Raw genomic sequence first — 25670 nt, 5'->3', positions numbered from 1 at the left:
CCGTAGCCCCCAGGACCTGAAGGATCCGACTTCCAGTGCAGGAGCGACCCCCAGGTGGCCCTCTCCCTTGCCCAGGTGGTGGCTACCCCAAGGAGCCCCCCCCTTGCCTGCCTGCTTTGTTGAAGAGACCCCTAGGTCTCCCATTGAACTCCATTGCAAACCCGACACCTGTTTGCACTCTGCACCCGGCCACCCCGTGCCGCTGAGGGTGTAATTTTTGTGCTGACTTGTGTCCCCCCCCGGTGCCCTACAAACCCCCCCTGGTCTACCCTCCGATGACACGGGTACCTACCTGCTGGCAGACTGGAACCGGGGCACCCCCTTCTCCTTTGAAGCCTATGCGTTTTGGGCACCATTTTGACCTCTGCACCTGACCGGCCCTGAGCTGCTGGTGTGGTAACTTTGGGGTTGCTTTGAACCCCCAACGGTGGGCTACCTTGGACCCTACTTTGAACCCTGTAGGTGTTTTACTTACCTGCAAAACTAACAAACACTTACCTTCCCCAGGAACTCTTGAAAATTGCACTGTGTCCAGTTTTAAAATAGCTATTTGCCATTTGTGTGAGAACTGTATATGCTATTTTGCTAATTCAGAGTTCCTAAAGTTCCTAAGTGAAATACCTATCATTTGAAGTGTTGTTTGTAAATCTTGAACCTGTGGTTCTTAAAATAAACTAAGAAAATATATTTTTCTATATAAAAACCTATTGGCCTGGAATTGTCTTTGAGTGTGTGTTCCCCATTTATTGCCTGTGTGTGTACAACAAATGCTTAACACTACCCTCTGATAAGCCTACTGCTCGACCAAACTACCACAAAATAGAGCATTAGAATTATCTCTTTTTGCCACTATCTTACCTCTAAGAGGAACCCTTGGACTCTGTGCATGCTATTTCTTACTTTGAAATAGTACATACAGAGCCAACTTCCTACATCAGGCCTCTCAGGTATTCCTAAAGTTCTCCAGTATTGGATCTTTCATATAATCACATGCTTGAATCTTCCCCATCGTCAAAGTAGGAGTCCTAAGTATTACTACAAGAGCAGTGCAGTATTCAATAGTTTTATACAATGCAGTGGATATCCACTGCAATAACCTATCTATATCCTTTTGTAAAAAAGAACCAAACCTAGGTCACAACCAACCAAACGACAGCATCCTGTAGAACCTTCCTGAGAGAGTCTGAGTTCCTCAGATTTCCCAGCAGAAGTGTGATAAAGGAGTAAACGAGGAAATAAGGTAAGCCTCTCCGGGGAGTAGGGTGGGTCGTATGTGAATCTATGAAAGATGCAAATACTGGAGAACTGTAGTTACGGGTAAGTAACTTGTTTTCTTCTCCAGTACTGGATCTTTCATAGATTCACATGCTTGAATCAGAATAGCGAACGCTAATAACAGTTCACAAATGTGAAAACATGAATACCCTTAGTGGATGGCGGGTAATAATATAATATAACTTTATCATTTTGTACTATTCACCTTATGAGACATGATAATAAATAATGTTAAGCATGAGTAATATAAACACACTTATTAAAGATAAAATGAGAAATAAAAATAAATTCACCTCTATGAGAAGAGGCTTGCCTTATTGGAAATGAATATATAAAACTGCTTTTCCTACAGCTGCATCCGTGCTGACTGGCACCTCCAAGCAGTAATGCAGCGAGAAAGTATGTGCAGCAGAAGAGGATACTGCCCTTGTAGAATGTGCTTTAAGCTTGAGTGTGAGTGGCTTACTTGGTTTGGAATGGCAGAGTTGGATGGTTGCTGAAATCCATCTTGAAATAGTTGTTTTTGTGACTGAAGCATCTAGCTTGTTAGGGTCATAGGAAACTAATAACTAATCCATTTTCGAAATTTGTTCAGTTCTTTGCAAATAACATTTAAGACATCATTTGACGTTGAGAGAGTGAAGTGCTTTTTCGGCTGAAGAATTAGGAAAAGGTGCAGAGTACCACAGGTTTGTTTAGATGAAATTGAGATAGAACCTTAGGAATAAAGCTTGGATTTGTTCTAAGGAGAACATAGTCATCAGTGAAATGTAAATAGGGTTCTCTTCCAGGGGATCCTCATCAAAGTCATAAACATTGAATATTCCCGCCCTTGTGCGGGGACCCCGGAGCATATATCAAATATACACATATCACCCATGTGTAAAAAATAATGATGCAGGCTATCATGTTAAAAACAGGCTAAAAATGCTTTATTTCTATGAAGTTTTTTTTTAAATTAAATACTACAATAGAGCATAAATATATACCCAAGCTCCTAAAACTAGGCTTAGTGAAGTGAGCAGTAGCAAACTCTAGAGAAAAAATTGAAAAAACTGCATTGAAAAACACAGAAGCATTCTTAGCCAATAGGCTGCATGCAGGTTAACACAGGAGAACCATAAAAACTTTGGCACCGTGCCTTTAAGACCCTGAGCACCTCCAGTATCCCACCATGCCTCAGGGGTGAAGGAAAGGTGACAGTTGGTTCACAGTTAGGTCAGTTCTTTTTTCCGGCTTCTTCTGAGAGGATCCTGGAGCATTGAGCTCTCAGTTTTTCTGAGTTTTTCTCAGAAAAATTCTTTAAAAAAAGCGTTTTTTTCACTTTTCACTCGACAAATAATATCTTTGTCTGAGCTAGGAAGGTTTTTTCTGACAGAAAAAAATGCCTTCTCTTTTCGTCAAATGCCCTGCTTGTGGGAAGAAGAAGGCCCAGTCAGATCCCCACTCTCTGTGCATAGTGTGCCTGCCTCAGAGTCACTGCCCTGACACTTGTAAGTACTGCAAGAACATGTCTAGGAGGACTCTGAAAGACAGAGAAAAGATCCGGCTTCATGGGCTTCAGGAGAGGAAAAGAACATCGTCTTCCTCACTTCCCAGACAGCCAGAAGGCCATTCTCAGGAGAGAATGGCCCGGTCGACGTCGACAGGTAGGAAAGTGCCTGTTTGTTCACCGTCGACGTCGTCGCTACCACCGTCTCACCGGCATAGATCGCCTTCGACGGCGACACACCCGACGTCGAAGGGAACGGCGTCGAGGCAACATCAGAGCATGCCCGGTCGCCGCCAAAGGCTGTGCGCCCCCCGACGTCAGGACACACGACGTCGAGATCACCACGACGGCACGAGAAACATCCGCCGTCGACCTCCCATCGCTCCACGTCGAGGCACACGACGGCGAGCAGGTCGAGGTCCAAGGAGCTTCGTTCGACGTCAAGGCACTCAACGTCGAGGCAGGACCAACCGGCTGGGCGCCCTTCGACGTCGAAACAACCATTGACGTCGACACAGGTTTTACCTGTCCCACAGGGAGCAGAACATCGCCCCACGCCAGACAAGGCGCCATCTCCAGTGGTCTCCATACCGAGCGACTCTTCTCGGTCAAGAGCGGCATCATCTGGGCATGTCTCGCCCATCAATCTATCTCCGAGATGGCTGGAGAGCCTCAACAGACCAGCGGCCTCCCCAGATTCGCAGTATTCGCGAATGTATTCACCTACTGCCTCCCTGCCAAGAACGCCATCACCGACAGCCAGGGCAGAACGGGCTCGTTCAGCTCCTCGCCAACCGACCGCGAGGCCTAGACGCTCTGCTACAGCGTCTCGTAGCAGATCTCGCTCTCAACGGAGATCCAGGTCGCGGTCAAGGAGAAGATCACCCTCTTGGTCTTCATCAGGTTCTTCTGTCGGGCGTTACTCACCCACCCTTACAGATTCACCACCGGCTAGAGTCTCACCGGTGGATGATATTACCACATTCAACGAGGTATTGTTAAGAGGAGCGCAGAAACTCAACATAGAGGTTCCAGAACCATCTACCTCCTCATCGATCATCTTTGAGACTCTAAAACAGAGATCAGCGTCGAAAAAGTTGCTGCCTCTAGTGCCTGGCTTGCTGCAGCCAACCATGGACACTTTTCTGGCCCCAGCATCGCTTAAGTCTGCCCCGGCTAGGATTCTTAAGAAATACAAGGCTCCAGAACAAGACCCTTTATTCCTTAGAAAGGATCCGCCACCGGACTCGGTGATCATAGCTGCCGCCCGTAAGACCCACTCGGTGGCATCTTCATCCACGGTACCCCCGGATAAAGAGAGCAGGCATCTAGACTCTCTAGGGAGGAAGATATGCGGGACGGCGGCTTCAGCAATGAAGGTCTCCAATGCGTCTGCGCTCCTGGGCAGGTACGATCGTTCTCTGTGGGATTCCCTCAGTAGATTTGCAGAAAAATTGCCCAGAGAAGACAGACAAGATTTCCAGGAGATACTACAAGAAGGATGCCTGGTATCCAACCAGGTTATCAGCGCGGCAGCGGATGGGGCGGATTTGGCTGCTCATGGGTACGCACATGGTATCTGTGCGAGGAGATCTTCCTGGCTGAGGCTCACTGGCTTGAAACAGGAAGCACAACAACGCATCCTGAACCTCCCATTTGCCGGGAACTCTCTATTCGGTGCCCATGCAGACGAAGAGATGGCCCGCATGAAGACAGAGGTGGATACCTTGAAGGCGGTGGGCCTCGAAAGAAAGAAAGATTTCAGGAGGAGGTACAGGCCGTATGATAGGCGCCCTTTCCAGCAGAGGGTTCAAACCCCTCATTGGGCGCAAAGGTCACAGCAGCGACAGGGACGACCTCTTTTTCAACGAAGAAACACAAGGGAGCGAGGGTCAAGCAGACCTCAACAATCCACTCCAAAAGCACCCACCAAGCAATGAAATCTCGCTTCCCTCGACACTGTACACCACTCCGGTGGGGGGAAGTATTACGGCTTATCTTCACGAGTGGCACTCTATCACAAAAGACAAATGGGTGCTCAATATTGTCGAACATGGCTATTCTCTTCTTTTCAAACAGTCTCCACCACACTTGCCACCAACCAAAGACAATCCATCTCATCTCAGCTTGCTACGCAAGGAGGCTCTCGCCCTCCTAAGAAAGAATGCCATAGAAAAGGTTCCACCTGCACGAAGAGGACAGGGGGTCTACTCCCGTTACTTTCTAGTGGCAAAGAAGGGTTGAGAGGGCGTTTTCAGGCCAATCCTGGATCTACGGCTTCTGAACAAATACATAAGGAAGCAGAAGTTCAGAATGCTAGCGCTCCACCAGATTTTCCCTCAACTGCATCAGGGAGACTGGATGTGCTCCATCGACCTGCAGGATGCGTATTTTCACATCCCAATAGCTCCAAAACATCGAAAATTCCTGCGCTTCCGAGTAGCGTTACAGCATTACCAGTTCAGGGTTCTACCCTTTGGCCTGAAATCTGCCCCAAGAGTTTTCTCGAAATGTATGGCAGTGGTGGCGGCACATCTCCGAAGACAAAGGATATACATATATCCATACCTAGACGACTGGCTACTAAAGGCTTCTTCTCCGGAGCAGGCGAGAAGCCATCGGGACATTGTTCTAGGAGTTTGCGAAGCTCTAGGTCTTCAGGTCAATTACCAGAAGTCAACCTTGACTCCAACGCAGAATCTTCACTACCTAGGAGCTATCATAAGCACAGAACTACAAAAAGTGTATCCTTCGGAGGAACGACTATCCTCAATAAACAAGAAGTGCCAGGACCTGTTGAGAGCCAGCGCACCTACGGCACGTCAGGTGACATCACTACTGGGCTCTATGGCATCGTGCATTTTTATTGTCCCAAATGCCAGACTCCACATGAGACCCCTCCAAGAGGCATTGGAGACCAACTGGAGCCAGAGAACAGGTCGCTGGGAGGACACGGTGCGGCTACCGGAGGTAGCACTTCAGTCATTGAGATGGTGGATGCACAGACCTCACCTGTCAGTGGGTGCTCCGTTTCACCAGGTGCTTCCATCCGACACCCTAGTAACGGATGCATCTCTTCAGGGATGGGGTGCTCATCTGGGTCCTTTTCAAGCACAGGGTCTGTGGTCAGACAAGGAAAAGCAGTACCACATCAATCTGCTAGAACTCAGAGCGGTCCATCTCGCTCTCAAGTCCTTCATACCGCTAATTCAGGGGAAAACTCTCTTGATACAGACGGACAATACAACCACGATGTATTACTTGAACAAACAGGGGGGAACGAGGTCCCTACCCCTATCGCGAGAGTCCCAAGCGATATGGCATTGGCTCCTGGCCAGAGGAATGTCAATTACAGCAGTTCACCTGCCAGGTCAGCAGAACGTGGAAGCAGACTTTCTAAGCAGACACCTGGAGGACGTTCACGATTGGGTCCTGCACAGCGAAGTCGCAGAATACATCTTCGCGCAATGGGGTCGGCCTCAACTGGACCTCTTCGCAGACGAAGTAAACAAGAAATGCCCAGACTTCGCATCCAGGTTCTACCGTCCGGGATCTCGAGGGAATGCCCTGTTGATCGACTGGTCAGGGACATTTCTTTACGCTTTTCCGCCGATTCCCCTCATTCCGGCAGTGATCAGCAAACTTTACAGATCCAGGACCAGAATGATTCTTATAGCGCCGCAATGGCCCCGACAGTTCTGGTACACGGATCTCCTCAACCTGTCGGAAGAACCTCACAGGAGGCTGCCGTGCAGACCGGATCTTCTGAGCAGAATGGAGGGCAGGATTCTACATCCCAACCTACCCTCTCTGAGCTTAACAGCATGGCTCCTGAATTCCTGCAGTATGGGCACCTAGGACTCTCGCAGGAGTGCATGAGCATCTTGAAAGAGTCCAAACGACCTTCCACGCGGCGTTCCTACGCTTTTAAGTGGAAGAGATTCTACATCTGGTGCTGTCAGCAAGGTCATAATCCCATACGGGCGCAGGAGGATGTCATACTGTCCTATTTGCTTCATCTAGCGAAGTCCGGTCTGCAGGTATCATCTATTAAGGTACATTTGTCTGCTGTTACTGCCTATCGCAAATCGCCTTCTCAGGAATCCTTCTTTACAAAACCTGTAGTCAAGGATTTCTTAGAAGGTTTGAAGAAAGTTTTTCCGCCAATTCGGAGGACTTCTCCTCCATGGGAACTGAACTTAGTCCTGACAAAACTTATGGGCCCTCCTTTCGAGCCTATCCATAAGGCCTCTTTACAACACCTTACGTGGAAGACGGCTTTTCTAGTGGCCATTACTTCAGCGAGGAGGGTCAGTGAAATCCAGGCCTTGTCTGCAAAAGAACCGTACACTGTTTTTCATGACAATAGAGTGGTTCTACGAACTCACCCATCTTTCCTTCCGAAGGTGGTGTCAGAATTCCATATTAATCAGACCATAACTTTACCGACGTTCTTTCCCAATCCGGAGACTCCGGCAGAGAAAGCATTGCACTCATTAGACTTGAAAAGAGTGCTGAAATTTTATCTGGACAAGACAAAATCGATTAGACACTCTAACCGCTTGTTTGTAAACTATGGTCATTTAAGGACAGGAGAGGCAGCTTCTAAGCGAACAATATCAAGATGGATAGTTTCTTGCATTGTTAATACTTACCAGCTAGCTAATAGACAATTGCTAGCGCGGCCTAGAGCGCATTCCACAAGGGGTAAAGCGGCTACTGCTGCTCTCCTTCACAATGTTCCGATATCTGAGATTTGTAAAGCTGCTACATGGAAGTCTGTCCATATGTTTACAAGACATTATTGTTTAGACTCAGATGCAAGAGCGGATGCCCAAGTGGGGCAGGCCTCTCTAAGAAATCTATTTGCGTAAGACATATCTATTCCTGCACTTCTATCGGACAGTCCGCTGGGTTTAGGGATGGGCTTGCTAATCTATTCAATGTTTATGACTATTGATGAGGATCCCCTGGAAGAGAAGGATAAGTTACTTACCTGTAAATCCTAGTTCTCTTCCAGGGGTATCCTCATCAAAGTCATAAACAACCCACCCTCCTCCCCGGACGCACGTCTCCTAGAAGTGCAGGACAGACTGTGTTTTGAATCAGTTATACAAATTGTCACCGTAAAAAGAACTGACCTAACTGTGAACCAACTGTCACCTTTCCTTCACCCCTGAGGCATGGTGGGATACTGGAGGTGCTCAGGGTCTTAAAGGCACGGTGCCAAAGTTTTTATGGTTCTCCTGTGTTAACCTGCATGCAGCCTATTGGCTAAGAATGCTTCTGTGTTTTTCAATGCAGTTTTTTCTATTTTTTCTCTAGAGTTTGCTACTGCTCACTTCACTAAGCCTAGTTTTAGGAGCTTGGGTATATATTTATGCTCTATTGTAGTATTTAATAAAAAAATAAAAATAAAAAAAACTTCATAGAAATAAAGCATTTTTAGCCTGTTTTTAACATGATAGCCTGCATGATTATTTTTTACACATGTATGATATGTGTATATTTGATATATGCTCCGGGGTCCCCGCACAAGGGCGGGAATATTCAATGTTTATGACTTTGATGAGGATACCCCTGGAAGAGAACTAGGATTTACAGGTAAGTAACTTATCCTTCCTTGATAGTAAAAGCTTGGATTTCATTTACTCTTCTTGTAGAGATGAGCGCTAAGAGTAATACAACTTTCCAAGTGAGATACTTCAGCTCAATTTTGTGCCTAGGCTCAAAGGGTGATTTGCTAAGTTGCGAAAGGACTACATTAAGATTCCATTCCAGTGGAGGAGGGCGAATCAGAGGAAAGGCTCTAAATAAACCATTTATAAATTGCTTGATGATCCAGTTAGAGCAAAGAGAGATGGGACTGAGGGACCGTATGTAATGTGAAATTGTAGCGAGGTGAACTTTAACAGACACATGTACCATCCTTGATATAGCCAGAGATAGGAGGTAAGGTAGAATCTGGTCTGACGATGAATTGAGAGGGTGGATTTTGTTTTGTAGACACCAAGAGCAAAAACGTCTCCATTTGAATATATATGATCCATGGGTGGAATAAAATCTCGCCCCGGGTAAGATATCCCTGCAATTCTGGGGGACATTTAACTGCTTTAGCTCGTTGAATTCAGGAGCCATGCATGCAATTGGAGAAAGACGTGATGTGGATGGAGGATCTGCACCTTGTTCATGGTTAATAGAGTTGCCGTTACCAGCAGGCCATATGGGTTGGTTTCTGAGAGTAGAAGTTGGGTGAACCAGTGTTGTCAGGGCCAATGCAGAGCAATGAGGATCAGGCGGTGCTGTTCTCTCTTCATCTTTGTAGGAAGCTGGCCTGGTGTGTGGTGAGTACCTAAGGCACTTACACCTTATACCAGGTCCAGGTATCCCCTATTAGTGTAGTGTAGGCAGTGTCAAGAAGCCAAGCCAGGCTCTCTAGAGGTATCTGTGGATGAGCAGTCAAGGCTTATCTAGGAGACATGCAATGCTCATGCAATACCACTGTAGTCACCCAGCACTCACACACATGAAAGAACCACACAGTGTTACAAAAAGGTACTTTATTTTAGAGACACAAATACTAAATTACTCTATAGGCAATACGCCAACTGGAGGTAAGTTATTATATGTACTGTAGCAGGCAGGAATTAGCATAGAATGTAATAGAAAACAGTGAAAGCAATAGTAAGTACTGAAGGCCGGGGTGAGGCAAACCATACACTAAGAAAGTGGAATGCGAAAGTCGGGTCCCCACCCAAGGAAGTGGAATCGGTAGAGGGGAGCTGGAGGAACTAGGAAACCCCCAAGGTAAGTACCAGAGTGTCCCCCAGCAACCAGAAGGAGAGAGGTAGGTACCTGGTTCTCCCCAAATACACCAAAAGGACTTTATAGAAGGATATTGCAAGACCCAGTCAAGACTGCAAGAAACCAAAGGTGGATCCTGGAAGAGGAAGACCTGGAAAAGAAGGGGACCAAGTCCATTTCATGTTGGAGTGTCCGGTGGTGGCAGGAGCCACTAACCACCAGTCTGTGGATGCAAGATCTGGTTCACGGTGAGAAGATGGTCAGCAATGCAGCCCGTAAGCAGATGAAGAGTTTCTGAGTGTTGCAGTCGGTATCCTATGATGGATGAGGAATTGCAGTCGGTTTGTGGTGTGGAAAAACCATCAACAAGCCTTGGCAAAGACAAATGTTGCGAATGAAGAAAGGTGGAGCTGCCAAGGACCAGCAAGGTGCAGGGGGACTCAACCCATGGAAGGGGGTCCCAGGCGACCCACAGCGACCAGGAGAGTCAGAAGAAGAGGAGGCAGCCCCCTCAGATGACCCACAGGCAGCAAGCACAGGAGTTGCGATGAGTCCCACGCAGCACAATCGGAAAGGAGTCCCACGTCGCTGGAGAAGCACGCAGAGGGCTGTGAGTCATAGGGAAGAGTGCTGGGGCTACAGGGAGCCTGAAGATCCCGTGGAGGAGAGGCCAACAAGCCTTGTTAGCTGCAAGAGTTGCGGTGCAAGGGGATACTGTCCTGCGTGGAGAAGCCAGGACTTACCATCTCCAAAGTTGGACAGCTGGCTGAGAGGACCAAGGGGACCAGTCCAGACCACCACCTATGATGCAGGATCCACGCAGCTCAGGAAGAGAGGAGATCCACGCAGCTGGTCATCGTTGCAGTTGGTGCCTGCAGATGCAGGGGGGTGACTCCTTCACTCCAACGCAGATTCCTTCTTGCTTCTTGGTGCAGACTGAAGACTCGCTGCCCTCAGAGAATGCACAGCCGGGGAAATGTTGAAGTTTTTGGAAGGAGCTGGAGAAACAATGTTACAGAGCAGAGTCATCGCTGAAGCTGCAGATTATAGGTTCCTGTGGAGTCCTGTTGCAGTTCCAGTGGCCAGAAGTCGAAGTACATTGCAGAGGAGCCCTGCTGGAGTCTTGCATGTGGAATCTGAGGACCCAACCAATGGAGAGACCCTAAATAGCCCTGGAAGTGGGATGGACACCTAGCAAGGTGACCACCTATCGAGAAGGAGCCGAGACATCCCCTGCCTGACCTGGCCACTCCGATGCTCCCAGAGGCTTCTGCCCACCTTGGTTTCAAGATGGCAGAGTCCAGTGGCCACCTGGAGGAGCTCTGGGCACCACCCCTGGGAGGGGATGAACAGGGGAGTGGTTACTCCCCTTTCCATTGTCCAGTTTCATGCAAGAGCAGGGACTGGAGGTCCTTGAACCGGTGCAGACTGGTTTGTGCAAGGAGGGCAACAAATGTGCCCTTCAAAGCATACCAGTGGCTTGGGGAGGCTATCCAATCCATGGAACACCTATTTCCAAAGGGAGAGGGTGTTACCTCCCTTTCCCAAAGGAAATCCTTTGTTCTGCCTTCTTGGGCTTGTGCTGGTCAAGCAGCAGAAAGGCAGAAACACGTCTGAGGGGTGGCAGCAGAGTAGGCTGCCCAGAAAACCCCAGAAAGCTGGTTGGAGCAATGCTGGGAGTCCTCTAAGGAGCCCCTAGAGTTCATGGAATCCTACAATCAATACTGGCAACAGTATTGGGGCATGATTCCGACATGTGTGACACCAAATATGTCCAGGTTCGGAGTTACCATTATGTAGCTTGGCATATGTAATGACCTATGTCCAGTACACAGGTAAAGTGGCTTCCCCGCACTCACAAAGTCCAGGAAAATGGAGCTGGAGTTTGTAGGGGCCCCTTATGCTCATGCAGGGGTGCCCTCACACACAGGTACCTGCACCCTGTCATCTTGGCTAGCAGGGCCTAACATTGGGGTGACTTAAAGTGCCTGGGTGCAGTGTCCTGAAGTGAAAGGGTGCATGCATGTTTTCATGCAGGCTGCATTGGTATGCCTGCAAACACATTTTACATGGGCTCCGATGAGTGGCATAATACATGCTGCATACCATGGGGAACCCCTGGTGCCCCAGCGCCCTGAGTACCTGTGTGCCATGTACTAGGGACTGATATGAGGGCATCAGTATGCCAAATGTGGGGTGTGTGAAGTCCCAGCAACCCAATTTAGAGGGAGAGAACACAGACACTGGGGCCCTGGTTAGCGGGATTCCAAAAAAAGGCAGTCAAAACATACTGACTTCAGGCAAAAAGTGGGGGCAACCATATGAAAAAGAGGGTACTTTCCTACACAGCATTGTTACCTGGAATCACCATAGCGCAGTGACACAGCGGTTGGACAGGTTTTACTACTCCACTTATTTCAATAAGGGGAGCCTCTTTCGGTCCCATGTACACGGGTAAAATGGCTTCCCCGCACTCACTGTATTCATGCAGATTTTAATGTATGATGTGTATATATGATGTTTATATATTAATTTATTGTATTGCATGCAAATGTTATGTATATATTTTCTACCCACCATCCACTACTTGCGCTAATACTATAAGATATACAAATACAGAAACTGCTTGCTATTCTTATTCAAGCATGTGAATCTATGAAAGATCCAATACTGGAGAAGGAAATAAGTTACTTACCTGTAACTGCAGTTCTTCGGCATTGGTATCTTTCATAGATTCACGTGCAACCCACCCTCCTCCCCAGAGAGTCTCCCCTTACAGCTCAGGATTATCTATTCCCACTGGTGCTTGAATATCTGAGGGACTCAGCCTCTGTTGGGAGTGTTCTAGAGGGGTGCTGTCGCCTGATTGGTTATTGTTCAAGTTTGGTCCTTTTTTGAAAGAGGACATGGATAGGCTATTAAATTGACTTTTTCCATTGTCTTTATAGCCTATGATAGTGATATATATATATATATATATATATATATATATATTACTGCTTTATTAAGTTACCATGGGACTCCCACTGCGACGACAGGGAATGATTCAAGCATGTGAATCTATGAAAGATACCAATACTGGAGAACTGCAGTTACAGGTAACTTTTTTCTTCGGTGTGCCCCATCTCCGGAATACGGAGTTGAAAATTGGTTGGTTAAGTTCCCATTCATGGCAGGTTTGACTGGTTCTGCTCAGGGTGTCTGCTAGATTGTTCCTTATTCCTGGCAGATATTTTGCTTTGATTGAGATGCAGTGTAGTAGTGCCCATTTCCAAATTCTTTGAGCCACTAGGAAGAGAATGTGGGACCTCGCATCTCCCTGCTTGATTAGATAATGCATGATAGTGGTGTTGTATGTTCAAATGAGGAAGGATGGTGTTTGTACCCTTGGAAGGAGGGACTGCAGTGCCAGAAAAATGGCTCTCAATTATAGGAATCTTTTGGAAAGAGAAGCACTCCTTCCCTTCTTTGGAGATCTTGAAGATGGGCTCCTCAACCTTCCAGGGAGGCATCTGTGGTAATGATGAAATCTGAAAGTGGAGAGAGAAATGTTAGCCCTGCTGAAAGGTTGCTGGTGGATTGCCACCATAGAAGTGCCTTTTTCATGATTGGGGTAACTTGAACTAGATCATTGAGTGATCCAGTTACTTGGAGCCATTGACTACTTCTCAGATGCTCCTCTTCATCTGAGCCATTCTGGACATGGTCTGGTTATGTGCCTTTTTCCCCAGTAAGGAGAGTCCATGACATTCATGCTCTGATCCTGAACTTTCAGCCTCGGTCCTGGATTTTAGTGAGGCTGACCCTCAGACTGGCGGGTTGGATGGCTTCCTGTATTCTACGGGTAAAATATGCCTGGTGGCTTATGCAGACTCTGCAGTGGGATCTGAACTTTCAGTGGGCCTAGCCTTGATGGGATGACTCCAACTTCTTCCAGATCTCAGAGGAGACTGCGTTAGATCTGCAGTGGTGGTTACTGCACAGTGATTGAGTAAGCAGAAGATCCTGCTCCCAATCTCACCAAAAGCTGCCAGTGCTGACTGATGTGTCATTTCTGTGTTGGGTCGGTCACATGGGACAGAGGCCATTGTTACTCCAGTATTGGAACTTTCATAGATTCACATGCTTGAATCATTCCCCGTCGTTGAGATGGGAGCCCCCGGTACAAATTACACAAGTAGTGTTGAAATATATTAACAAAAGGGCCCTAGGCCGCTTCAATTTAACAGTCTATTGGAGTCATTTTTAGGAAAAGGACCAAACTTGAGCATCCACCAATCAGACAACACCACCCTCTAGAATCCTCCTGAGAGAAGCTCCAGCACCTCAGATTTTCTATTGCGCATCGTCCTAGGGAGTCTCCTCAGAGCTCTGCTCTATATTCACACCTTTTGGATTAGCTTGAACATATTTTTCTCTGCGAAAAGCTTCTTTGAACTGATTGGAATAACACCTTCAACATGTCTGACAAAGAGAAGAAGGGTTTATTCAGAAATTGCAAAACTTGTGGTAAGAAGAGACTACATTCTGAAGACCCTCATCAGGATTGTATATACTGCCTCTATCCAGACCACTCAGCCAAGGACTGTAAGGTTTGTCGTACCTTTTCCTCTAAGACTTTTAAGGATAGAGAAGGCAGGTTATTGATTTGGCTGCAAAAACGTAAATACAGAGAGAACCCAGTCTCTCACTCTGATAGTGATGACTCTTCAATATCTAAAAAGTAATCAAAAAGGGCGAGATCAGACACAAGATCTCCATCCCAACAATCGAGAAAAGCCCACAAAAAGACTGCCTCAGGGTCTTACAAGGGCCGCAGCCCATCTACTTCACCTCAAAAATCTTCCAGGAAAGGGGAGAGAGGTCATGCCAGCAGTGCGGAGAGGCATAAAAAGTCATCCTCTGTACCTCCATCTGTGCCTTTCAAAAGGCCTTCATCTACTTCTACAAAAAAGGTACCATCGACGACGGACTAATCTTCAACGTGACCGTCGGTGAGTGCTTTTTCACCGCCAGTGACGGCTTACACCCTTTCACCGTCGACGACAGTTCTGACGACATCCTCGACGATGAGTGCCCCACTGTCGACGAGAGCGGCATCGACTGCCTCATCATCGACAAATGTCTACACCTCATAGTCGTCGACGGCGGTTATGACGGTATCGGCTTTACCATTGCGGTAGACTCTTCAGTAAGGCTGTCATCGATCAAAATCTCCATGCGTTCGTCATCGACGACTTCACCGTCAATGAAGACTATGTCTGCGCCGTCGACAACATCGTCGACGACGGAAAACATCCTAAAACACATGAAAGACTTACCCCAAAGCACACCTCACATAGTAAGGTGACCTCTCTCATACCAGTGTGTAAGGAAATGCCTCCTTGGCATGGTTACCCCTGACTTTTTGCCTTTGCTGATGCTAAGTTATGATTTAAAAGTGTGCTGGGGCCCTGCTAACCAGGCCCTTTGTCTCCACAATTGGTACAACCCTGGCACGCAGGTTAGTCCCTTGTAACTGGTACCCCTGGTACCAAGGGCCCTGATGCCAGGGAAGGTCTCTAAGGGCTGCAGCATGTCTTATGCCACCCTAGGGACCCCTCACTCATCACATGCACACTGCTTCACAGCTTGTGTGTGCTGGTGGGGAGAAAATGACTAAGTCGACATGGCACTCCCCTCAGGGTGCCATGCCAACCTCACACTGCCCATGGCATAGATAAGTCACGCCTCTAGCAGGCCTTACAACCCTAAGGCAGGGTGCACTATACCATAGGTGAGGGCATAAGTGCATGAGCACTATGCCCCTACAGTGTCTAAGCAAAACCTTAGACATTGTAAGTGCAGGGTAGCCATAAGAGTAAATGGTCTGGGAGTCTGTCATGCACGAACTTCACAGCACCATAATGGCTACACTGAAAACTGGGAAGTTTGGTATCAAACTTCTCAGCGCAATAAATGCACACTGATGCCAGAGTATATTTTATTGTGAAATACACCACAGAGGGCATCTTAGAGATGCCCCCTGAAAACATACCCGACTTCCAGTGTGGGCTGACTAGTTCGGCCAGCTTGCCACACACCAGACATGTTGCTGGCCACATGGGGAGAGTGCCTTTGCCACTCTGTGGCTAGTAACAAAACCTGTACTGGGTGGAGGTGCTTCTCACCTCCCCCTGCAGGAGCTGTAACACCTGACGGTGAGCCTCAAAGGCTCATGCCCTTTGTTACAGCGCCACAGGGCATTCCAGCTAGTGGAGCTGCCCGCCCCCTCCGGCCACGGCCCCACTTTTGGCGGCAAGGCCGGAGGAGATAATGAGAAAAACAAGGAGGAGTCACTGGTCAGTCAGGACAACCCCTATGGTGTCCTGAGCTGAGGTGACTCTGACTTTTAGAAATCTTCCATCTTGCAGATGGAGGATTCCCCCAATAGGATTAGGGATGTGCCCCCCTCCCCTCAGGGAGGAGGCACAAAGAGGGTGTAGCGACCCTCATGGCTACTAGCCATTGGCTACTAACCCCTCAGACCTAAACACACCCCTAAATTGAGTATTTAGGGGCCCCCAGAACCTAGGAAAATAACTTCCCTCAACCAAAGACATAGAAGGACTGCTGACCTGAAGCCCTGCAGAGAAGACGGAGACACCAACTGCTTTGGCCCCAGCCCTACCGGCCTGTCTCCCCACTTCAAGAGAAACTGCAACAGCGACCTCTGAAGCCTCAGAGGACTACCCTGCGTCTAAAAGGACCAAGTACTCCTGAGGACAGTGACCTTGTTCCAAAGAAACGAAAACTTGCAACAAAGAAACAACTTTAAAAGGACTCCACGTTCCCCGCCGGAAGCGTGAGACTTTCCAACCTGCACCCGACGCCCCCTGCTTGACCTGCGGAGAAACAATACTACAGGGGGGACTCCCCGGTGACTGCGACCCTGTGAGTAGCCAGAGTTGACCCCCCTGAGCCCCCCCAGCGACGCCTGCAGAGAGAATCCAGAGGCTTCCCCTGACCGCGACTGCCTGCTTCCAAGAACCCGACGCCTGATAAAGACCATGCACCCGCAGCCCCCAGGACCTGAAGGATCCAACCTCGAGTGCAGGAGCAACCCCCAGGTGGCCCTCACTCTTGCCCAGGTGGTGGCTACCCCGAGGAGCCCCCTCCCTTGCCTGCCTGCTTCGCTGAAGAGACCCCTGGGTCTCCCATTGAAATCTATTGCAAACCCGACGGCTGTTTGCACTCTGTACCCGGCCGCCCCCATGCCGCTGAGGGTGTACTTTTTGTGCTGACTTGTGTCCCCCCCGGTGCCCTACAAAACCCCCCTGGTCTGCCCTCCGAAGTCGCTGGTACTTACCTGCTGGCAGACTGGAACCGGCGCACCCACTTCTCCATTGAAGCCTATGCATTTTGGGCACCACTTTGACCTCTGCTCCTGACCATCCCTGAGCTGCTGGTGTGGTAACTTTGGGGTTGCCGTTAACCCCCAACGGTGGGCTACCTTGGACCCAACTTTGAACCCTGTAGGCTGTTTACTTACCTACAAAACTAACCAATACTTACCTCCCCCCGGAACTGTTGAAATTTCCACTATCTAGTTTTAAAATTGCTTATTGCCATTTTTGCCAGAACTGTACGTGCTATTTTGCTGATTCAAAGTTCCTATGATACCTGAGTGAAGTACCTTTCATTTGAAGTATTGATTGTAAATCTTGAACCTGTGGTTCTGAACATAAACTAAGAAAATATATTTTTCTATATAAAAACCTATTGGCCTGGAATTTGTCTTTGAGTGTGTGTTCCTCATTTATTGCCTGTGTGTGTACAACAAATGCTTAACACTACCCTCTGATAAGCCTACTGCTCGACCACACTACCACAAAATAGAGCATTAGAATTATCTCTTTTTGCCACTATCTTACCTCTAAGGGGAACCCTTGGACTCTGTGCATGCTATTTCTTACTTTGAAATAGTAAATACAGAGCCAACTTCCTACACTGCTTGTGTCCCCCCCCCCGGTGCCCTACCAAACCCCCCTGGTCTGCCCTCCGAAGTCACAGGTACTTACCTGCTGGCAGACTGGAACGGGGGCACCCCTATTTCCATTGAAGCCTATGTGTTTTGGGAACCACTTTGACCTCTGCACCTAACCGGCCCTGAGCTGCTGGTGTGGTAACTTTGGGGTTGCCTTGAACCCCCAACGGTGGGCTACCTTGGACCCAACTTTGAACCCTGTTAGTGTTTTACTTACATGTGAACTTAACAAATACTTACATCCCCCAGGAACTGTTGATTTTTACACTGTGTCCACTTTAAAAGAAGCTTATTGCCATTTTTGTCAAAACTGTACATGCTATTGTGATTATTCAAAGCTCCTAGAATACCTGAGTGAAATAGCTTTCATTTGAAGTATTACTTGTAAATCTTGAGCCTGTGGTTCTTAAAATAAACTAAGAAAATATATTTTTCTATATAAAAACCTATTGGCCTGGAATTTGTCTTTGAGTGTGTGTTCCTCACTTATTGCCTGTGTGTGTACAACAAATGCTTAACACTACCCTCTGATAAGCCTACTGCTCGACCACACTACCACAAAATAGAGCATTGGAATTAACTCTTTTTGCCACTATCCTGCCTCTAAGGGGAACCCTTGGACTCTGTGCACACTATTTCTTACTTTGAAATAATATATACAGAGCCAACTTCCTACAGCGGCCATCTGGGGGAGGTGGAGATCAGAGGTCACTGGTCTCCAGTGGTATCTGGGCTCATGATCAACTTGCTGGAGCTTCAGGCGATCCAGCTAGCATTAAAAGCATTTCTTCCTGTTGTGAAAGGGAAGGTGGTGCAGGTGTTCACGGACAACACTACCGCAATGTGGTACTGCAACAAGCAGGGTGGTGTGGGGTCGAGGACCCTTTGTCAAGAGGCTTTATGTCTCTGGACATGGCTGACCCTGGTGGTTCAACACCTGGCAGGTTCTCTGAATGCCAGGGCAGACAAGCTCAGCCGAAAATGCTTAGAGGATCACGAATGGTGTCTCCATCCGGAGGTGGCACAAGGACTCTTTCAGCAGTGGGGAGAGCCTTGGTTAGATCTGTTCACCTCCATAGAGAACGCGCAATGTCAGCAGTTTTGCACATTCGAGTTTCCAAGGGGGCTATCGCTAGCCGACCCTTTTCGTCGCGAGTGGAGTTCAGGCCTCCTGTATGCCTTTCCGCCTATACCACTTCTGCCCAGAGTTCTCAAGAAAATCACGAACGACCGGGCCTAAGTAATCCTAGTGCTGAGCTTCTCTCAGGAGGATTCTAGAGGGTGGTGTCGTCTGATTGGTGGATGCTCAAGTTTGGTCCTTTTCCTAAAAATGACTCTGATAGACTGTTAAATTGGAGAGGCCTAGGGCCCTTTTGTAAATATATTTCAACACTACTTGTGTAATTTGTACCGGGGGCTCCCAGCTCGACGACGGGGAATGATTCAAGCATGTGAATCTATGAAAGATTCCAATACTGGAGAACTACAGTTACAGGTAAGTAACTAATTTTCGTCTCTGTCTGAGCACCTTTATGTTTATTTGGTCTGCAAAGGCCATCTTGTCTTGTTGCACTGTTGCTTCACAAACTGCTGTAAAGTTTAGCTGCCATGTTGCTGAAAATGAAAGTAACTGTTTGGGCTCACTACTGTCCATTGTCTTGAAAACCAATGTATTGCACTAACTTTGCCTCTTATTTTTATTTTCTATCTAATAAAGACTCAAACTTTTCAGTTTCTGGTTTTCTGTATTGGTCTAACTTGGCATTCTATTTTGTTTTACTCTTCCAATATAAATGGGCGTGACCGTACAGACCATGCTTTCTGAAGTGACTAGTAAACAGCTGTATTAAAGATCCCTTTGTTTCATTGTTATAATAAGTGCTGTGTGTAATGCATAATGATCTCTTTCCCTACAGGGCCTATGTGTCTCTCTTCATGAGACATCTGTGTGAACCAGGTGCCGATGGGTCAGAAACGTTTGCAGACGGAGTGCCACGAGAAGGACTCTCCAGACAGCAAGTCCTGACACGAATTGGGGTTATGTCACTTGTGAAAAAAAAGGTGTGGTGCTTGTACATTGGGCATATGAGTGTCTGGGATAGTTGTGGTTCCTATGATGAGGTCTGAAGGTAATAGTAGGTTTGGTATACAGAGAAGGGGTGATTTGATTGCATTATGTCAACTCAGACTTGTGGAATTAAACACTGTTGCACAAAATGTATGGGGAGGTTGACTTGTTTAGTTACTTATAGATGCTAGCCAGACATTTCCTTCTATTACATGGGACCTTTTTATATTTGTAAACTGAGCTTTGGTGAGCCTATTGGAAGACATTTTTTTTCTTCTTTATTTATTTTTTGCTTTCTTTCATTTTGTTGCAACATGGAGTCATGTAACGGGGAAGTCACTTTATATACAAGTGAAGACTTCAAAAGCGTATATGCTCAGCAGAAATGTTTGGTTCCATGTGTTCTCTGAAGCAAGTCTGTTGTTAAAGTGTGCATTCAAAGTTGTCATTGTAATCTATTTTGATTTGGCAGGTCCAGGAGTTTGAGCACATCAATGGAAGATGGAGCATGCCAGAACTCATGCCAGATCCTAGTGTGGAGTCCAAACGATCATCTAGAGCTTCTTCACCTACAGTCAAAACGTCAACTACAACCCCAGATCCAAGCTGCACCAATACCCCATGCACCTCCAAACCAGGTACACTAGTGTTGCGTTAATTACAGCCCTACACCCTATTGATTGTGGCATACTTCCATCCCAAGGGCACATCCACTCAGAACTAACTACATTTCTGTGCTCAAGACAGTTCAGAACAACTCATGCCCACTTACAGAACCATCAAAATAATAAGAGTACAGCTGAACCCAAGAGGAAGAATGCTATTGTAGGAAGTTGGCTCTGTGTGTACTATTTCAAAGTAATAAATAGCATGCACAGAGTCAAAGGGTTCCCCTTAGAGGTAAGATAGTGGCAAAAATAGATAATTCTAATGCTCTATTTTGTGGTAGTGTGGTCGAGCAGTAGGCTTATCAGAGGGTTGTGTTAAGCATTTGTTGTACACACACAGGCAATAAATGGGGAACTGTAGGAGGCTGGCCTGGTTTGTAGTGGGTACCAAGGGATACTTACACTCTGCACCAGGTCCAGTTATCCCTTATTAGTGTAAGAGAGGTGTTTCTAACAGCTTAGGCTGATAGAAGGTAGCTATAGCTGAGCAGCTTAGGCTGAACTAGGAGACATGCAAAGCTCCTACTATACCACTGGTGTCATATGCACAATATCATAAGAAAACACAATACACAGATATACTAAAAAATAAAGGTACTTTATTTTTATGACAATATGCCAAAAGTATCTCAGTGAGTACCCTCAGTATGAGAATAGCCAATATACACAAGATATATGTACACAATACCACAAAATATGCAGTAATAGCAAAAGGAAGTAATGCAAGCAATGTATAGTCACAATAGATTGCAATGAGAACACATAGGTATAGGGGCAACACAAACCATATACTCCAAAAGTGGAATGCGAACCACGAATGGACCCCAAACCTATGTGAGCTTGTAGAGGGTTGCTGGGACTGTAAGAAAACAGTGAGGGTTAGAAAAATAGCCCACCCCAAGACCCTGAAAAGTAGGTGTAAAGTGCACCTATATTCCCCATAGAGCACAGAAGTCGTGATAGGGGAATTCTGCAAGGAAGACCAGCACCAGCAATGCAACAAAGGTGGATTTCCAGACGAGAGTACCTGTGAAACAAGGGGACCAAGTCCAAGAGTCGCAACAAAGTCGAGATTGGGCAGATGCCCAGGAAATGCCAGCTGAGGGTGCAAAGAAGCTGCCACCGGATGGTAGAAGCTGTGGATTCTGCAAGAACGAAGAGGGCTAGAAACTTCCCCTTTGGAGGATGGATGTCCCATGTCGTGAAGAAGCTCGCAGAGGTGTTCCCACGCAGAAAGACCGCAAACAAGCCTTGCTAGCTGCAAGGGTCGCGGTTAGGGTTTTTGGATGCTGCTGGGGCCCAGGATAGTTGTATAGTTACAATAGGATGCAATGGGGAAACATAGGGATAGGGGCAACACAAACCATATACTCCAAAAGTGGAATGCGAACCACGAATGGACCCCAAACCTATGTGACCTTGTAGAGGGTCGCTGGGACTATTAGAAAATAGTGAGAGTTAGAAAAATAACCCTCCCCAAGACCCTGAAAAGTGAGTGCAAAGTGCACTAAAGTTCCCCTAAGGACAAAGAAGTCGTGTTGGAGGAATAATGCAGGAAAGACACAAACCAGCAATGCAACAACTGTGGATTTCCAATCTAGGGTACCTGTGGAACAAGGGGACCAAGTCCAAAAGTCACAAGCAAGTCGGAGATGGGCAAATGCCCAGGAAATGCCAGCTGCGGGTGCAAAGAAGCTTCTACTGGACAGAAGAAGCTGAGGTTTCTGCAGGAACAAAAAGGGCTAGAGACTTCCCCTTTGGTGGACGGATCCCTCTCGCCGTGGAGAGTCGTGCAGAAGTGTTTTCCCGCCGAAAGAACGCCAACAAGCCTTGCTAGCTGCAAATCGTGCGGTTAGCGTTTTTGGACGCTGCTGAGGCCCAGGAGGGACCAGGAGGTCGCAAATTGGACCAGCAGAGAGAGGGGACGTCGAGCAAGACAAGGAGCCCTCTCTGAAGCAGGTAGCACCCGGAGAAGTGCCAGAAACAGGCACTACGAGGATGCGTGAAATGGTGCTCGCCGAAGTTGCACAAAGGAGTCCCACGTCGCCGGAGACCAACTTAGAAAGTCGTGCAATGCAGGTTAGAGTGCCGTGGACCCAGGCTTGGCTGTGCACAAAGGATTTCCGCCGGAAGTGCACAGGGGCCGGAGTAGCTGCAAAGTCGCGGTTCCCAGCAATGCAGCCCAGCGAGGTGAGGCAAGGACTTACCTCCACCAAACTTGGACTGAAGAGTCACTGGACTGTGGGGGTCACTTGGACAGAGTCGCTGGATTCGAGGGACCTCGCTCGTCGTGCTGAGAGGAGACCCAAGGGACCGGTAATGCAGCTTTTTGGTGCCTGCGGTTGCAGGGCGATGATTCCGTCGTCCCACGGGAGATTTCTTCGGAGCAATACAAGGTTGCAGTAGTCGTCTTTGCTACTTTGTTGCGGTTTTGCAGGCGTCCTGAGCAGTCAGCGGTCGATTCCTTGGCAGAAGGTGAAGAGAGAGATGCAGAGGAACTCTGATGAGCTCTTGCATTCGTTATCTAAAGAATTCCCCAAAGCAGAGACCCTAAATTGCCAGAAAAGGAGGTTTGGCTACCTAGGAAGGAGGATAGGCTAGCAACACAGGTAAGAGCCTATTAGAAGGAGTCTCTGACGTCACCTGCTGGCACTGGCCACTCAGAGCAGTCCAGTGTGCCAGAAGCACCTCTGTTTCCAAGATGGCAGAGGTCTGGAGCACACTGGAGGAGCTCTGGGCACCTCCCCTGGGAGGTGCAGGTCAGGGGAGTGGTCACTCCCCTTTCCTTTGTCCAGTTTCGTGCCAGAGCAAGGCTGGGGGATCCCTGAACCGGTGTAGACTGGCTTATGCAGAGATGGGCACCATCTGTGCCCATCAAAGCATTTCCAGAGGCTGGGGGAGGCTACTCCTCCCCAGCCCTGACACCTTTTTCCAAAGGGAGAGGGTGTAACACCCTCTCTCTGAGGGAGTCCTTTGTTCTGCCTTCCTGGGCCAAGCCTGGCTGGACCCCAGGAGGGCAGAAACCTGTCTGAGGGGTTGGCAGCAGCAGCAGCTGCAGTGAAACCCCGGGAAAGGCAGTTTGGCAGTACCCGGGTCTGTGCTAGAGACTCGGGGGATCATGGAATTGTCTCCCCAATGCCAGAATGGCATTGGGGTGACAATTCCATGATCTTAGACATGTTACATGATCATGTTCGGAGTACCATTGTGACGCTGTACATAGATAGTGACCTATGTCCAGTGCACGCGTGTGATGTTGTCCCCGCACTCACAAAGTCTGGGGAATTGGCCCTGAACGATGTGGGGGCACCTTGGCTAGTGCCAGGGTGCCCACACACTAAGTAACTTAGCACCCAACCTTTACCAGGTAAAGGTTAGACACATAGGTGACTTATAAGTTACTTAAGTGCAGTGGTAAATGGCTGTGAAATAACGTGGACGTTATTTCACTCAGGCTGCAGTGGCAGCCCTGTGTAAGAATTGTCAGAGGTCCCTATGGGTGGCAAAAGAAATGCTGCAGCCCATAGGGATCTCCTGGAACCCCAATACCCTGGGTACCTCAGTACCATGTACCAGGGAATTATAAGGGTGTTCCAGTATGCCAATGTGAATTGGTGAAATTGGTCACTAGCCTGTTAGTGACAATTTGGAAAGCAAAGAGAGAGCATAACCACTGAGGTTCTGGTTAGCAGAGCCTCAGTGAGACAGTTAGTCATCACACAGGGAATACATACAGGGCACACTTATGAGCACTGGGGCCCAGGCTGGCAGGGTCCCAGTGACACATACAACTAAAACAACATATATACAGTGAAATATGGGGGTAACATGCCAGGCAAGATGGTACTTTCCTACAGGAACACACACTCAAAGACAATTCCAGGCCAATAGGTTTTTATATAGAAAAATATATTTTCTTAGTTTATTTTAAGAACCAAAGGTTCAAAAATTTACAAACAATACTTTAAATGAAAGGTATTTCACTTAGGAACTTTAGGAACTTTGAATTAGCAAAATAGCATATACAGTTTTCACATGAATGGCAATAAGATATTTTAAAACTGGACACAGTGCAATCTTCAACAGTTCCTGGGGGAGGTAACTGTTTGTTAGTTTTGCAGGTAAGTAAACCACCTACAGGGTTCAAAGTTGGGTCCAAGGTAGCCCACCGTTGGGGGTTCACGGCAACCCCAAAGTTACCACACCAGCAGCTCAGGGCCGGTCAAGTGCAGAGGTCAAAGTGGTGCCCAAAACGCATAGGCTTTAATGGAGAAGGGGGTGTCCCGTTCCAATCTGCCAGCAGGTAAGTACCCGCGTCTTCGGAGGGCAGACCAGGGGGGTTTTGTAGGGCACCGGGGGGGACACAAGTCAGCACAAAAGTACACCCTCAGCGGCACGGGTGCGGCCGGGTGCAGTGTGCTAACAGGCGTCAGGTTTGCAATGTAGTCCAATGGGAGACCCAGGGGTCTCTTCAGCGATGTAGGCAGGCAAGGTGGGGGGCTCCTCGGGGTGGCCACCACCTGGGCAAGGGAGAGGGCCACCTGGGGGTCGCTCCTGCACTGGAGGTCGGATCCTTCAGGTCCTGGCGGCTGCGGGTGCAGTGTCCTTACCAGGCGTCGGGTTCTTAGAAGCAGGCAGTCGCGGTCAGGGGGAGCCTCTGGATTCCCTTTGCAGGCGTCGCTGTGGGAGCTCAGGGGGGTCAACTCTGGCTACTCACGGGCTCCCAGTCACCAGGGAGTCCTCCCTGTAGTGTTGGTTCTCCACAAGTCGAGCCGGGGGCGTCGGGTGCAGAGTGCAAAGTCTCACTCTTCCGGCGGGAAACGTGTGTTCTTTCAAAGTTGCTTCTTTGTTGCAAAGATGTTTTCTTCTTTGGAGCAGAGCCGCTGTCCTCAGGAGTTCTTGGTCCTTTTAGATGCAGGGTAGTCCTTTGAGGCTTCAGAGGTCGCTGAACCCTGGGGAACGCGTCGCTGGAGCAGTTCTTTTGAAGTGTGGAGACATGCCAGTAGAGCTGGGGCCAAAGCAGTTGGTGTCTCCGTCTTCTCTGCAGGTTTTTCAGCTCAGCAGTCCTTCTTCATCTTAGGTTGCAGGAATCTATCTTGCTGTGTTGTGGGAGCCCCTAAATACTCGATTTAGGGGTGTGTTTAGGTCTGGGGGGTTAGTGGCTACTAGCCCTGAGGGTGGCTACACCCTTTTTGTGCCTCCTCCCTGAGGGGAGGGGGGCACATCCCTAATCCTATTGGGGGAATCCTCCATCTGCAAGATGGAGGATTTCTAAAAGTCAGAGTCACCTCAGCTCAGGACACCTTAGGGGCTGTCCTGACTGGCCAGTGACTCCTC

General features: G+C 48.1%; 1 protein-coding gene across 10 annotated transcripts in view; it reads left to right on the top strand.

Annotated features, from left to right (window-relative positions):
• Positions 1-25670, top strand: part of CHD3 (chromodomain helicase DNA binding protein 3) — a 1503198-nt gene that overhangs the window by 1126541 nt on the left and 350987 nt on the right. For all 10 annotated transcript variants that reach the window (XM_069218663.1, XM_069218665.1, XM_069218664.1 and 7 more), the window contains 2 exons: positions 19514-19658; positions 20138-20303. In XM_069218663.1, the coding sequence (XP_069074764.1) occupies positions 19514-19658; positions 20138-20303 (311 nt within the window). The remainder of the gene's footprint in view (positions 1-19513; positions 19659-20137; positions 20304-25670) is intronic.

This window comes from Pleurodeles waltl, chromosome 12 (genome assembly GCF_031143425.1).
Source record: "Pleurodeles waltl isolate 20211129_DDA chromosome 12, aPleWal1.hap1.20221129, whole genome shotgun sequence".
Lineage (NCBI taxonomy): Eukaryota > Metazoa > Chordata > Amphibia > Caudata > Salamandridae > Pleurodeles > Pleurodeles waltl.
Note: the sequence above shows the minus strand (reverse complement) of the source record. Positions and strands in the feature narration are given on the sequence as shown.